General features: G+C 45.2%; 1 protein-coding gene across 1 annotated transcript in view; it reads right to left on the bottom strand.

The window, feature by feature from the left end:
• Positions 1-16,758, bottom strand: part of LOC119394266 (protein sax-3-like) — a 198,354-nt gene that overhangs the window by 10,862 nt on the left and 170,734 nt on the right. The window contains exons 3-16 of the mRNA XM_037661549.2: positions 14,223-14,504; positions 13,588-13,726; positions 12,007-12,134; positions 10,657-10,781; positions 9,696-10,056; positions 7,517-7,768; positions 7,067-7,246; positions 5,810-5,934; positions 4,963-5,188; positions 3,978-4,093; positions 3,449-3,620; positions 1,244-1,408; positions 797-824; positions 465-629 (exon numbers count right to left, since the gene is read on the bottom strand). Coding sequence (XP_037517477.1) covers positions 465-629; positions 797-824; positions 1,244-1,408; positions 3,449-3,620; positions 3,978-4,093; positions 4,963-5,188; positions 5,810-5,934; positions 7,067-7,246; positions 7,517-7,768; positions 9,696-10,056; positions 10,657-10,781; positions 12,007-12,134; positions 13,588-13,726; positions 14,223-14,504 — 2,464 coding nt within the window. The remainder of the gene's footprint in view (positions 1-464; positions 630-796; positions 825-1,243; positions 1,409-3,448; positions 3,621-3,977; positions 4,094-4,962; positions 5,189-5,809; positions 5,935-7,066; positions 7,247-7,516; positions 7,769-9,695; positions 10,057-10,656; positions 10,782-12,006; positions 12,135-13,587; positions 13,727-14,222; positions 14,505-16,758) is intronic.

Here is a 16,758-nt window from a genome sequence, read left to right as displayed (position 1 = left end):
GCTGATACAAATTGCGCCAGGTGCACTTTAGCAGGTTTTAGTTTTTCATGTTTCAAGCTTGCATACTTTAATTCTTACTTCTTCTGTTTTGTGAATTTTAACACATATATTTTTATTTTATTTCTGTTTGTTCAGGAGTTGTTCATGCATATATAATTCTTAGCTGACACAAATTCCACCAGGTGCATTTAAGCAGGTTTTAGTGATTTATTTATGTTTCAAGCTTGCATCCTTTCATTCTCACTCCTTCCGTTTTGTGAATTTACTGTAGACTAAAGTCTCAGCTCAAAAGCACCTCTGGATAGCAATCGATTTTCATTGTGAAACGTTCTGAGAACACAACCGAAAATATTGTGCGATATTGCTTATGCCATAGCAATGAGTTCCACTAACGAGTTCCAGGTTACCATTACTGTTACATGCTAGCATTAAGCGTATTAATGACATGCTTGGAAGCAACTCACCTAGAGTAATTAAGATCATTCGTAGCACAGCTCATTTTGTTAAGAAGCTTGGTTTCACAAAATGGGTCCTTGGATTGGTCAGAGGATCTCCAGGCACTATGGTTAATCCACAAGGCTTCGTGAGGACTGAGGCCAGGACGACTATTGAGGGAATTGAAGCAGTTGCTGGGGTTTGAAGTGGGGACCAAGGAAAGCAATACTTTTATTACCTTCAGTAGATTGGTTTGGCAGCACAATTTTCTCGAAGCGTGCAACAGGCATGCGATGTGTAAGTCAGCGTGAACACAAAGCAGTGATGCAAACGTAATATATTAATAAGCACAACTACCTACCTGATGTCTTCTTGCTTATGCACAGGAACTAGGAGGAAAATGAAGGAAAAGCATGATTTGTAAATTGCAAACAAGATAATATGGGTAGAGAAAGAAAAGATGTCACGTTTTTTATGAATGAATGTGTGGAGATGTTACCGGAGAGTTGGTATATCTGCTTAATAAAATTGATTGATTGATTGATTGATTGATTGATTGATTGATTGATTGATTGATTGATTGATTGATTGATTGATTGATTTTCTTGAATGATAAGTTGCAGAAGGTGGGCGTACATGCTTTCAACTATTTAATCATAACATTTTTCGGGGAAATGCTAGAAAATCACATAAGGAAAAAGAAATCAAGAAAAAACGTTCGCTGGATCATGTAATATAACTTCTTAGGCAGGAGGTTGAAAAAAAAAACAATATAATATAAACCCTTCTTTCGCCTTCGCGTGCTTACCTGTTGCGAGTGACTTTGCATGTTGCAGCCTTCGTTTTCGTATCAAAAGAAGGACGAAAATTGTGACAGCCACGAGTAGCAAGAATCCAAAGAGTGCAATGAACCATGACTGCGTTACAATGTTTTGGAAAGGTGTAGAAAGTGATGTCGATGCAGCTGGGCTTTCTGTAAAGTAGAAAAAGAATTGGCCATATTGACAAGCCATCGCATGTTCAGTACCTAATTTCTCAGTTGCGAATTCGTATTGCTGTTACAGACGATGTAATTATGCCCTAATGCGTAACTAGACGATTGTCTTCCGGGTGAGTTCTCTGCCATTCGCATCTCCTTTCTTGACATGGCTGTAGATCTTATGCATGGTAGATCTACATTACCATAATCTTCATTTTGGCACAGTTGTATAACGAAAATAAATAAAGACAAATAAAATGAAACGCTTTCAGGAAATACCTGACACTAATAACCTACCAATCAGTATGTAAGAATGCGCTGAACGGTGAAACCCACGGTACGAATTCGTAATGAAAGACGCTTGTCGTTGGATTGCTACTGCAAGTAACCATATGAGTAGCGTGGACATTTGTAATATACTGCCTGGCAGTTCGACTCGTGAATACGCACCAGTAATTTTTCTCGACACACAAGCTTTCAGTGAGAATTACGGAACCAAGTTCCGCGCTATGAGTGAGCACACACCAAACAGCACGCCTGCAAAAATCTAGACGTGCTCGATGGAATATCTCAATAACAAGATGTAATTTCGATAGAAGCGGGCGGGAACCCGTGTGGACTGCTTCGATCTTAATTAACTCCGTTACGTTAACTATAACAACAATAACATTAAGTGCTAAATTAAGCCGTTCATTAGTTGTACCACAGCATTTGTTGTTTCTGTTGCGATCCGCAATTTGTGTTGTCAGTGCGCAGAATACGACATCACCGAGGGACATGAATGTTCTTCATTTTCGTCTACCAGATGGCACCGCAGCGTTTACCACTGGAAACGTGCGACGCTAGTTCAATGCTGATAACACCATATTCGAACGTGATCTCCTACACTTGGATTAAAGCCTTGGCCTTGCGGCACGTTAGCAGCGAAAAATGAAACTGGTCAGTGCTTCTTCTCGTGATATAGAGTCTACACGCTCGTCGCGTCACTTGTGATGATCACATTGATATGGCGTGCATATGATTCCATTGGAAGGTAAGGTGCCCTCCATCTTTTCTACACTGTAGCCTTGTCGAGTGCTCAGTACCCGCCACATGAGTGTGCGTGTTGTGTGATACCATGTGACTGCAACACACTTTAGTAGAACGTTCCCCGCATGACATTTAATGAGGCCCTGCAACAATTTTTCAGCATGGTCCGAAAACGCTGCCGATCGGTAGTCGACGCTCCTGAGAAGATGTGAGCCAAATATTATAGCGCAGCACGAGGTCACGAATTTCCAATTAATTCTCAAAGTCAGCTAGAAATAGCTCACATGTTCCCTCGGCAAATGATGCCATAAACCCCAGTGACCGCGTTACAAACCCAATGTCCACGGCCATTGGCTGATTAGAGCATCGTGAGATGCATAGCTAACGCGGCCGCCACGGGATGCCGCCACGTTCCCGCTGGCGCATTCGCGATCACACTGAAAGTAAGTCGCACGTTCGAAGAAAAAAATAAAAAAGAAATTGCTCAAGGTCATGACACGCGCTGACGAACGAACGTAGTTCAAGATGGTGACATGCTGGGCCAATTGGTGCAACATACTGTAAATTGTATCAGCCCACAAACAGCCAGAACAGAAGGAAGGAAGTTGACAGGACAGACGCTGAGCATCGCATGGCCGCGGGAGCCTTGGCCTTGCCACTTGCCGCTTACTCCCGTAGCTTCCTGGCCCTTTGTCATACCCCCCCCCCCCCCCTCTGCATAGCTTTCAGCGCGGTCGCTGGTACAAAAGGAGAGAGGAAACGCTTAACGCGTACGACAAATCTCTAACTCCGTTCGTACTCGACGGAGTCTACACATTTTTGCGGCAGTCGATTCGTGAGACAATAAACTCCTTTAATGAAGCCATTCGATGACCACTTGGAAAAGTGTTGCAGGGCTCCTCGAAAGCCACACTTGACGCTCACGTTACTCCCGTCGCACGAAAGGTGATGCAATGAATTATGCATGGTGCCCTTAGAAAATTGTAGGAAAGTACCACAGCTCACCCATTTTGAACTGGACGACACTGCTGGCTGGTCCACCACCTACTGTAGTCAGCGCCACGACACGTGCTTCGTAAGAAGCTCCTGTCTTCAGGTTGTTTAGCGTAAGGCTGTTAGTCGTAGAGTTCGTGCTCTGGTTCAGGTGAATATTGGAAGAGTTTCCGTCCACGTAAACCTGCATGAAATGTTATTGTCTGTTTTAACCTTCAACAACTGAAACACTGCCATACTGTTGCTTCACTTGCTCGCTCCTGATTACTTCAACCTGTTATTGTCATTTCACGATTAATAGAGGGCAATGCAGTGCACGGTGTTTTCTTTTAAACAAACGCAATATCAAATTCATGAATGCGGTTATAAGCAATCAAATAGCTCATGAATGCTACTTGGTTGCTTATAACGGCAGTTCACGACGTCTACAACTTACGATCTTTAACTGCATAATAAAAGCAATGCGGTTAACGTAAAATATGCGCATATGGTGGCGTGTAAACATGCCCCAAAGTCAAGAAAAGGTGACAAAAGTGCTTACATTATATCCTCTAAGTCTTCCATTGCGGTGCTGAGGCGGCGGAGGTGACCAGAAGATGGTCGCCGTTGTGCCATTCACAACTTGCACTTCCACACTTTCGGGTGGTGCAGTGGGCACTGTGGAAAGAGTCGTGTGATGTCACCACGTGGTGTGCTGTAATTTGGCGCTTCGGTAACAGCAGTAAGCAATTTGCTTCTTTAGCTGTTTACTTAGGACGAACTGTAGGCTAACTGCTGACTGGAATGACGAGCACCTACTGGCCTGCTCTGAACTACTTTACATGACTTCCCAGCGCGATCGACATTCTGACAAATCAGTGTTGGATTATTCCTCCTGGCCTCCTCTATTTATTTATTTATTTATTTATTTATTTATTTATTTATTTATTTATTTATCTATCTATCTATTTATTCCCTAGGATTAAGTAGAGTAAGGCAGATTCGACTGCCTTTAGCTGGACCGTACATGGTTTTCATATTCACGGCTTTATCATGTAACCCTTCAGAAAGTTGCTGAATATTACCTTCTGCCTACCAGTCTACGTCGGCTGACCTGCTCCTTTTCATCGCTGCGCACAATGTCGTCAACCCTATCTCCCCATTACGCCAACCAATCATCGGTGCGCCCTTTATCCGGCCACACCTTATTTTGTGCGCATATGCTAGGCCTGCGAGTAAAGCTGTTCGCGAAGTGTCACAACCGCACAAAGAATTCGTGACGCACATAAGAAATTAGGGCAATTATAATCGGAAACAAGCTGTACGACTAGAAAGAAGTGCGAATGTACATACATACATACATACATACATACATACATACACACACACATACATACATACATACATACATACATACATACATACATACATACATACATACATACATACATACATACATACATACATACATACATACATACATACATACATACATACATACATACATACATACATACATGGTACGCAAAGAAACTTTTCGTACTTACCGTCTTCCATGGTCTGAACACTCCTCGAGTTGCTTGGTGGGCCTTCGACGCTTCTGTAGAAGGGCACAAGAAAGAACTCGTACTTCGTGAACTTCTTCAGGTCGTTGAGCACGTATGAGAGTGCTCCTCCGTTCAGCACAGTCACCATGTTGTACTTTTGCGAGCCGCCACTCATGTCTCGGAACCGAATATAAAAGCCTTCCACGTAGTCCCTCATGCCCTGGATCTGAGCGACACAAAGAAAGACAGCGATTTGTCAAGGCGAACAGAGCGGCTTTTCGGCAGTGCAGGATACGGTTTCAATGTAGAAACAACGCGAACTCAAGCTAGCTGCGCTAAGAACTTGCATTTGGGGCCGTGTACGTATGTCCATTTTAATGAGGTTTTCCTTCTTCCTGATGCACTTGAACAACATGACGCAAATGTATTTCTCAAAAGATGCATAATATCAGCATAATGCTTGGCACACTCAATACAAAAGAAATTGCACTGGCCTTCACTCCCTGCGTCAGAATTTTGAGTCCTCGCTAAATGCGTTTAGTTGCAGCACAGTTCTAATATATCGAAAATCATGTGTGCCACCGGCAAGTATTCCAGGCGAGCGTCCATGTAAGCGCACTTCAAGGTGCCAGCAAGACATTTCCACACGCACTTGAAGTTACATCTGACCGGCATAATCAATTTCCTCTAAGAACCAGCCTTCTACTATGTGTATAATGCATGCATACCACGACTTATGATAAAAATATCGCTGGTGCCAACTGGAATTCAAGTTCCTTCTGTGTAGATTAGATTACAATGCCTTAAATGAAACGACACTGAAGCTTGATGAAGCAATAGGGCGCACCTTCCAATTGAGCTTCACGGCTGTTGAGCTGACAGCCCGTATGTCTTGCAGGGACACAATGCACGCGCTGAGTTTTGCACGTGCCTCGTCAAGGTTGAACTCTGGGAGAAAATGTGGCGCCATTCCTGAAAAAGAAATGCAAACGAGCCATTCCCTCTAACGGTCTTATTTCGACCGACAAAATCTCATGCAATTTACTGCTCATTGAGCATAACTTTCTTGCAGCTGTGCGTCATAACTATTGCCGTTTTCTTATATTGACCACTGAAAACTTTGCAAGCCGCCTGAGACAGATACTTAGGATACGTCATAATTTATGTTAACCTAAGGTTAGCAGCAGTTACTACATTAGTTGCTTGCACTGAGTGGTTTGTCGCGCGCTTAATCTACACTTACAGCGATTGCGATGAAAAGCGAAAATCTTTATCCAAGCCACAGATTTCTTGTTTGCGCATGGAAATGTTTTGAACAACGAGCTGCATGTTGTTTAGATCAAGTGCACAGTTCATGTCCAAATAAATAATCATTACTGAACGAAATACAAGGCGCTACAATTTTGATATTTGATAAATAATAGATCGAAGCTGGTTATTTTAATTGTCAGATTTACTAAGACCACTGAAAACAATATTTAGGAAGCTATTTTCTCTACCGCACCATCAACTTCCTTTTGGTTCCACCGTTCGCATTGGTCTTGATATGTAAAATGCATCATTTGTAACTACCCGAACATTTTTCTGGCTGTCATTTCTATTTCAAGTATTCACTTCAGACTAGGACTATCCTACTTTCTTAAGTTGTATCCGACTATAGATATTCCGGTCGGACAGTGTATTCGTGCATCTATAGATCATTGGAAAGTTTAAAAAGAATACAGGGATACTGATAAACTTCTCTAAATCGATGCCGCACATGAGGCAATGTCTAATCGTTAACTGAAGTTCATGGGGTGCAGCAGCTGCTGCTATACTTGTTTGTGATGTGCGAAGAAAATGTTCAGCTACGGAATTCTACTAAGCTTGATGCCTCAATTTTAAATTCGCTGCCGCGGTGTCCCCACTCTGATGGAAGTGAGACGTAAGCGCGTTCACGTCAGTCTGATTACGAGTAGCCGTTATAATCTATACGGAGCAAATCGCAACGATATTCCTCACGAGCCAAAATGCGGTTTAGAGGAACCGCATTTAATCTAATGCAATCCTGCAATTTCATTTAATTCGAATAACATAGCGAGTTTATGGTGAAAATCGCACTCACCTAGAGTTCGTATAGGTTCAGACACAGGGCTAGGGACACCTTGCCCGTGAGAATTCTCTGCTCGCACAATGAAAACGTAACGTGAGTCGGGACGCAAAGCTTGGATGGTGTATTTCTCAGCAAGCACTCGGTGGGCTGCCAGGACCCAGCCGCTCTGCAAGTCGCTGCTGTAGTATTCAACTGCAAGTGAAAAAGAGCGGAGGTGTGTTTCATTTTGTGCTCTTTCCAGAAGATATTCGAGTGAACACTAATAAGTTACCTTTAATGATGCCACGCATAAACTAAGACTGCATCTCATTATACCTTATTGTTATACCATCACTATATGTGAAAATTGTAACCAAACAATTAGTTCACTTTGGTCATTAAGAAACATGGCTGTCATTTTCTACCTGTTTCTTCAATATGTTTTGTTACATTTCGTTAATAAAATGAATAACACCAACTCACTTGTGTATCCTTTGAGTGATGACGCACCCACTTTCTCGCTGCGTCTCCAGGCAAGCGTTATCGATGTCTCTGTTGTGTTTACGGGCACCGGCTGAGAAGGAGGGCCAGGAAACGTGGACGGGTCAGGAGAGCGGTGGAAATTGACGTTGGGATTATGCGGAGATTCAATAGTGAGCGACGCTGTCCAAGATGTCTCGCCGCTTTCGCTCGAAGCTTTGCAGGTGTACGCTCCACTGTCCAGCATTTGGAGATCTTTGAAGGAAAAAAGCATGGCACGAATAAAGGGGCCCCTCGTGGGGCTATTTTACCAGTTGGCCATTGTTATGACGCTGAGAAGGATGTTGGCATTAGTAACTAATATGTTTAATTTTCAACATGTAGCTTAGACCAATTTTATTTTCCGAGTGGTTTCTAACAACGGCGATATAACTGAGACTATTAAGAGGAAACCATCGCAGCCTTTAAATGTCAGATAACTACCATCTGAGGTGTAACAATGTTTCATGCTGACCTGTATTTTATGCTGTTCAAGCACGAAAACAAACCGAAAAAGGGAATAGGCAGGACAGAGTGCTGTCTCTTCTTTCTTTTCTTTTTCATGTTCTTGTGTTGCAAATTTAAAGGGCCCTGCAACACTTTTTGAGCTGGGTCAAAAAGCGCTGCCAATCGGTAGTCGAGGCTCCCGAGAACACGCGAGCCAAATATTATAGCGAAGCGAGCGGCCTGGAATTTACAATAAATTCTCAAAGTCACCTGAAAATCGCTCCCTCTTCTCTCGACAAATGATGTATTAGTCCGCAATATATGACGCGATTGTCGGCAGTTACACCATTGGCTGATGTTATAATCACGATAACACCCTCATTATTACCCTCGTTGTCAATTTTCAGTTCAATAAGTACATAATATGTATGTTTATATTGTGTTATGCCGTTAAAACACCGAACAAACATTAATATTAGAACTTCCGGTCTCACCGACAGCTCGTCTGCTCGTAGTTACGTGGTTGCGTTTTCTTCACCATGCGCAGTGCCGAAATCGTGAATATTTCTGTGCTTTTGACCATCGCCGGTTGCCGTTGAGAGTGGCAGCCGTTCGAGTGTTGCCTCGTCAGCTAGAAACAGCATCGTCGGCACGTTCTCACGACCGACCGAGGCAGCGGTGCAGCATTTCTCCGATAACAATGCTGGCGCCGGCTAGTTTAGGATACCTGTGTTCGCTGTATGGCGAGAGTCCCGTTCGCTGTCTGTTCAGTATGTCATCGAGCCGTACTTCGGCGTATCCTCCCCGTAGTCTCGCGTTCCCGAGAAACCGCGACACAGCGACCAAGCAGACTCGCATTTTCACGGTAGCTGCAGACAGCCGTGGGATGGGTCCGCGCCGGCCCGATGCCCCACGATCCTGTCTTCTAGTCTTTAGTTCTTTGTTGTCAGCCCGCACTCGCTGTGCGCCCGCATTCGAAGAGCAAACAGCATCGAAGTACCGCCACTGGGAGAAGGGTGCACGCAACTTTACCGTGTTGAATACGATTCAAGCGCGAGCAGTGCGACGAGGCGGTGTATCGGAGTGTGGGTCGAAACCCATCTCAGCTGTCATTCGTTCCAAACGCGCACGCAGGTTTGCGTCCATGGCTGGCAGAGCGATGAAAACACTACGGCAGTTCGAGGTGCACATCCAACATTACCAAACCGACTCGCAGTTTTCAAGCACGCGCGATACACTGTGCGATGGAGACGACCACGCAAGCTGACCGGAAGTGGCGCCACAGACCACGTGGTTGCGCCGAGACGCCAGAGAGAAAAAAATGAAGAAAGAAAATGGCGCCGGCGCTGACGTAACTCTTCGGCGCCTCCTCGCACCTCCGTCCTCCCTCCCTTCACGCCCCGCGCAGCTTTCCGCGCGCTCGCGGCGTTAAGTGGAGGAAGAAAGCTGCGGAACGTGATCTCTATAATTTCGTAACACCACTTAGACTTGACGAATTCGAAAATTTTTTGCGGCATATGACTCGTGAAGAGTCATACGTCAATAATGAGACTATTCCAATATAACTAAGAAAGGTGTTGCAGGGCCCCTTTAAGAACAATGCCTCCCCGACTAAGCCACCCGCAAACCTTCTTCATGTAGTTATGTATTTCCTTTGCACATGCTATGAGATTTCTCGATAGAGCCATGCCCTCACCTTGTATCTGAAGGGTGCCGGACTGCACAAGGGTGTATCGGGGCCTCTCCTCAATCCTTAGTGGAGCCCCGTTGTAGAGCCACTGCACAGTGGGCTTGGGCGTACCAGTCGCATCGCAGGGCAGTTGGGCGGCCGTGTGCAGCGGCAGAGTCTGGTTGGCCGGTCCGAGTCGTATGATGGGAGGCGGAAGGTCGGCGAGCGCGGTCACCTCCAGGTGACCGTTGGCCATGCTCGAGCCCACCACCGACAGCGCCGAACAGACGTAGTAGCCGCGGTCCTCCTTTCGCACACCGCTGATAGTCAGTGTGCCCTCGTTGCTCACCGAGAAGCGGCCATGTGACTTGCCCGGAAACATCAGCACCTGCGCGGGTAAAATGGCAACAAATTGGGGAGGCGAGGTTTTAGGCTGCCACGTGTGACTAGGTCTGATTAATTGCGGCCACCGACACTAGTACGTCATTTAGACTAGGGGCACAACAGCAAGAATCGAAGAACGTTTCTTTTTTACTCAACTGTATTGAAACCGCCATGCTTGGGCTAGCCAGCAGACACCTGTCGATTTTCATCAACCAATCACGAAATATTTGCTGTTTGACCGCAAAAGCCCAAGCCGACATAGACGAGTAGCGGTTCTTTCCTGCGATCGTGCGACAGTTCGGGCGTATTCTGCGAAGCTTCAGAAAACTTGGCAATCTGCTGTTCCTGTCTATAAATCTTCATCAGTGCGAGTTCAATTCCCATGGCGCACTAATGTTGACTTGTGCAGAACTTACTGAGCATTAATGCTCAGTAAGTTCTGCACAACATTGCTAAATGAGTATTGATTCACGCTGAAGCGCAATTGCGCTTCAGAGTGAACCAATACTCATTTAGAAATGTTTGGCATGTGACAAAAATGGCCTCCTATTCCTTGTACGGATTAGTGAGATATGTATAATGACAGAGTTGTAATAATCCTAACCTGGTTGCCTTCTCGGGTCCAGAACACGGAAGGTGGGGGGTTGCCTGTCGCAAGACAGTCAAACTTGGCGACACCGTTGAGCCCCACTTTCTGGTTCTGAGGCGTGAGGCGGAATGTAGGACGCGCTGAAATGAGACAAGAAAAAATCTGAGCAGGTATCCACAACCTTCTTGTAAATGGTTCACTAAACAAGAGTTTAGGGATCATTCGGCTGAGTTCTCGCTTAAACTGAAGTCTATACGGATCCGGGTTGTCTTACCATAATGTAACTCACTGTTTTCAAACTTCGTATTCCCGTAATATTAGCAGGAGAACATCATCACAGAGAAACGTAAGTTACAGCTTTACGTTCTCACGTTTAGACAAAATAGCGTATTTGTTCACAGCGGAAGCCAGTAGTGACGTTTTACACTGCAGATAATTTTTGTCGAGGGCTAGTTTACATGTTACGCATAGTGCACGAAGCTGTAACTAATTGGAACCACTTGCAACTACTTGATTAGAGGAGGCCTTCCAATCTAGATATTGCGCAAGAGCGGGCTGTAGGGATGCGCTTCGGCTCATATTAGGGAAGGGCAATATTATAAAGCGAAGTTATGCCAAAGCTTGCATCGAAAATTAATCGAGCAGTAATAAAGGAGCACAGTTAACGTTCGTAGGGACAGGTGTTGACAAATAAGGAGAATAGTTATTTATTTATTTCCCCGTTCTACATTTATGCAAAATGACAGAAAACAAAAAAAAAATGAACGCGCAGGACAGTATCTCTTAGTGGGGGCGATTATCAACGTCTTTGTATTTGACGGCCGGCAGCCTTGCTGCACGCATGAATCACAATATAGTTTTTATAGCGCAAGGAACAATTTGATAAGCTCGCTACACGCTATGAGAACTCATTATCTGCAATGTAAGAAACACTGTGTGCAAGAACACTGCCGACAGGCGATTCACTTGTTCGTGATGCAGTCATCGGCTAGAGTTGATTCATTGTACATCATGAAGCAACTATTTCCACTTGATTATGAAAACATGTGCGAAACTTTCCTCGTTTTTCTGACTTATTGAAGGCTAATGGACTGTTATTGTCACTTGCAATAACAATTATCCTGAACACTGCGTAAGTCAACGCAAACAGGGTTTCATTCGTTGCAGGGGTGATTGATTTGGGATGTGCATTGCAGGTGTCAGTATTCGCGATTATCCTGCACACTGCGCGAAAACATACTCTGCAGCTAGGGCTCGGACATAAACGTAATTAGAAGCAAACACTGGAGTCTTTGCGCCAGACTCTATCGGAAACCAGGAAAGAACTCTATGTTGCTGAGCTAACATGAAGGAGTGGGTACTTACAGTGGACTGTTAATGTAGCCGAAGCAGAGACTGAGCCAACAATGTTTTCTGATTCACAAATGTATGTTCCCTCGTCTGGGAGAGCGACATTCTTAATGTGCAAACTCTTGTCCTCTTGAACGTAAGCCCTGAAAGAAAAACAACAGTTGTCAGATCGCCTTGTCTTTTTTAATCAAACGCTTTGCATTATGTATTTATTAGGGGTGTGCGAATATTCGAAAATTTCGAATAACGAATCGAATAGCATTCTATTCGATTCGGTACTCGAGTCGAATAGTACATACTCGAAATACCGAATATTTTTCGAATAGTTTTCGAATAATTAACGCCGACGGGAGAACCCCAGAACAATTAAACTTTGGAATAGTTAAAGGCCATTTTTCTTCTTTTAATCACTAAAAACCAGTATGCATGCAGCCCAAGCTTTTACGAAACTACCGACGCTATATATCGATTACCGGATGTAGGCGTTTTTTTTTTTTAATGAAAGCTCCATACTCGCTCAGTTTTTACTATGCTGCCTCTGCATCGCATCAATCAGTTCCTGTCGTCATCTTGTAAGAACTGAAGGTGCACCTGCATTCAGCTTCATGAATAGCAATAGATGCAAGGGTTGTGTTTGCGTAAATTGTTCTTGCAGATACAGCTTTCAACACCGATGTCTACATGCCGAGGACCAGGTTGCGATGGCAGGTTTATGTGTTTCATTACCGCCTTAGCTGTATGCGTAGTCTTCGGTTCAAAATTGTTTAGATTTTATGTCTCAGTTTTATTTAAAAGCAGGCGACAAAGCTATTTATAGCTGATACATTTCAAACAAACAAAGAAATTGCGCACACCTGCGGCTCATATTTCACCAATAACACTTTCAACACACCTACTCTTTAGAAAATCACGAAGAAGGCACGAGTAAACGAAATACAAGAACATTCCGCATATCTAGATTTAAAAAAAAAAGCACGAAGAAAAATAATAACATCCATCGAGAATGTGTGACATTCAAATGCTAATTTCGTCGTTTCCTTTCGTATTTATTTTCCTATTTCGCAATCCGATCTTGTAATACGCAAGTAGCGGGATGGCTTTCCCGCATAGAGGATACCATTGCAGAGAAGCAAGCACGCACATCTCAAAGGGCAACTGTTGAGCACGCAAACGCTCACATTAGACGCCGGCGCCCACTTCACCAATACATTCTGCTATAGCTTTTAAGCAAATTACGTCCATATCCCCAGTTAAACATAATGACTCGGGTTTCCACTTTTCTTGCTTCCATTTCTCAAAGAACATTTGTTAACCGAGCTTTTGCCGTCCTCATGCGTAATCTGATGCGGGAAATCGGGCCACGCTCTGGGCGAAACGGCAACGGATTTGCGTTTTGGAACTTGCGTTTTTGTGGACCTCAGAAATCCTGGTCTACAGCGTGTAAGCACCTACAAGTACTACATCTGTGCAAAAACACAAATACATATCTGACGCTAGTCTGATGCATATCACTGCATCGCAAAAAGTGATCCTATGAAGCTTTTAGGTTGGTGCAGGAACCCGCGTTGCTCCAGTGTTTCTGGTCACGTGACTCACCTGCCAACGGGCATCTTGCCATCCTGCCTCCTCCACGTGACCGTCGGCTTGGGGTCGCCGTTAACTTTGCACTGGAACTCGACGGACTCTTCCGCCAGTGACGTCACATCTTCCGGGACTCGGACGAAATACGGCTTAGCTGTGGTGGAAAGTCAACACTCACAACGGGTGACACAATGCATTTTATACTGAGCGCACAACACTCTCAAACAGGTTGCTTAGACAGAAGGCTCTGGAAGGTACTAAGACTAATTATCTCGTTGATGATGGAGATGCGCTTAAAAGACGTGGAGGATAAGTGAAGAAAGGCAAACAAAGCACATCTCTCATTCACGTCCTTTAAGTGTGTTCCCGTATTCGTCATGCTAAATTAACTCGCCCAACTCCTTTAACTGAATTGTTATCTTCCCAGACTATAGTGTGGGAAGATAGCGAGTCAGTCAAGAAGTGGCACGGGAACCGGCTCTGTCATTGTGCCATATATATATAAACTCGTATATGGCATAACGACATATCCGGTGTCTGTGTTGTAAGCATAGTTAATCACCGGAACGCAACAGAAGCCTCATGATCGCCTCATCCAAGATGCGCGTCATGCGCATGCGCAGCTTGTCGTCAAATAGAATATCACTTACTGTGCACAGAGAGCACTGCCGCCGGCGAGTCCCTGGTGCCGAGCATGTTGGCCGCCCGGCACACGTAGCGTCCTTGATCGGACGGGCGTACGTCGGCTATCACGAGCGCGCCCTGAACCAGGAGGCGAACGCGCCCCGTGCCCGGCTGCACCTGGACGCCGTCCTTGAACCAGGTGACTGTGGGCTCGGGGTGGCCCCTGGGAGGAACGCATTCCAGCGTCGCCGACTCCCCACCCGCAACGTGGATGCTCTTTGGAAGCTGGCGGAACTCGTCGCGAAGCACTGCGCGTGTAAGACAGAACAAAGCGAATGAGGGACACAATATATGGCACTCGAACGTAATTCTAGGTCCGTGGTTTTGTCGCGTATGCAACCTGCAATGTACATCCCGACGTCTCTCTGTGAAATCTGCATAAGTGACTCAAGAAAGGAAGAAATGGACGGAAAGACGGGGAGATTAGTCAGTTTCAGACCGGCTTTTTAAATTATGCTTGAACATCGTAGGCAAAGTTATGAAGTATTGGGGTTGCTACATCCTCGATCAGCAAAGGTGATGTCATCAAATACTGCGAAAAGTCGAAGAGCAAGCAGCAGGCGGGAAAAATGCGCATCACTCAGGGCCATGTAAACAGCGTCGGACAGGTCGTCCATCTCCGCGGCCATTTATTCCTGCCAGGCGCGGCAGCACGAGGGCATGCAGATGGCACCGCGCATGCGCCACTGAGGTGCGGCAGCGCGCCGGTTGTGACGGGACAACCTGGCAGCGGAGGCGCCTAGCACACACGTGCCGTGTGCGTTGACGTGGCCCGACGCGTGCCGGCCGACCAAGGAAAGTTGTTAGAAAGTGGGGGAGGGGGGGGGGGGCATCACGCGCTCTATTATTCGAAGAGCGTGCAGCACTCCCGAAACTAGCACTCGCATTTGCCAGAATTTTGGTTATTCTATGACGTAGCGCGCTTTTTTTTTCGACACATCATTTGCAGTCACAAATGACTCGCAAGCGTCGGTGGGAAACGAGCGCCAGCAAAATAAAATACTTTGCTGAGTGAATGTGTTGAGAATTCAGGAATAGCTGATGTGCACTGCAGATGTTTTCGCATATCTTCAGAAATAAACGGTCCTTTGGGGTACCGAACTGCCATATTTCACGGTTAATAAGGAAATTGCGATGGTTAAAAGGAACTTCGTGAATTTTACGCTTATCTAAGTCAGACCGACGTTGGTTAGACTGACGGCCTCTAAGCTCACCATGTAACTTTTTCTTTATAACATTGAACGATTCTGTGGCATGACTGAAAAAAAGGTTTTCACATTGTGCGCCGCGCTCGGTGCGCCCACTCTGACCAATCGTAATGCGTTGAGCGCTAAAGCGTCTTCAAACTGCTAACCTGGTTTCTCCTGTGAACTCATCACCGCACTGGGACTAAATGTGAAGGTTTTACCTCACTGAAATTATTTAGTGAGAGTCGGCATAAGAACATATACCATAGCCCCGAATCACCGCAAAACATCAATGGACACTGGTCTATGAGAGTGAATATGTGGCCACCGCCAGTGGGGGTACAGAGCCCTCGCACCCCAGGTGCGTGCACGAGATTCGACCAACGGAAAATCGTCACTACTCTGAAAACAGAGCACAGTCATCGACGTTAAGGTTGTGCAATTTAGCTTAATTAAAAAGACTGCGATACCGCTACACCTGTAGCATTGCAAAAATGAAAAAGAACAGAATGCACTCCAAAATACGTTATAAACCGTTTCTTTCTTTTTTTATTGTTTCGTGTTTCCAAGGAACAAACGAGAGTCAAGTCACTGTTGACATAATGTCCAATCAAACTCAGTCAGCTGTTAGAAACGTGAATGCAAACGTTTTTCTTTCGGAAAGAAAGGAAGAAATGTGCCAACCTTAAAAAAAAAAAAAGAACCGTGAAAAGTGGAGCTAGGGCAGGGATGGGAGGGCAAGCTGAATGGAGGACGCGCTAGAAGGTGTGAGAAGTTGGTTGAGAAAAAAAAATAATAGGGAAAGAAGAAGGCAACTTCAGAAGCAAATACTCATAAACGCGAAAACTTAACAAGCGTCAGGGCGCTATCGGGACAGCGATTGTGGGCCTCGCCCGAACTAACGTCCATCGAGAGAAAATGCGAGAGAAACAAAAAGGTGTAATCTATTTCGCGCGGGGCAGCCAAACTCGTACGAAAAGAACGCACGCGAAGACTATGGAGTTGATGCTGCTCCTTCCCCCTACAAAACCGCCTCTTCTTACGACGCTCATCCGCTGAGAACACCACCAGAATGGGTGTGAGCCCCGAAATGAGAGCGAGTTATTTTCGTCTATAATCCCCACTCGTTTCGAGATTATGGGAAAATAACGCCTTAAAAATCACATCTGGCACGTTACCTAAAGCGGCGAACAGCATTCGTGACTGCGTGGCGCTCATTGCCACCTGAAGGTGAAGCGATGGACCAAGCTTCTAATACGGCAAAAATATGCTTCAGATGGACCCGTTCTGTAGATTGTAGTCATGTCTTTACGTC

This window comes from Rhipicephalus sanguineus, chromosome 5, assembly GCF_013339695.2.
Source record: "Rhipicephalus sanguineus isolate Rsan-2018 chromosome 5, BIME_Rsan_1.4, whole genome shotgun sequence".
NCBI classification, from domain to species: Eukaryota; Metazoa; Arthropoda; class Arachnida; order Ixodida; family Ixodidae; genus Rhipicephalus; species Rhipicephalus sanguineus.
The sequence above is the reverse complement of the archived record's forward strand: the minus strand, read 5'-3'. Positions and strand labels throughout refer to the sequence as shown.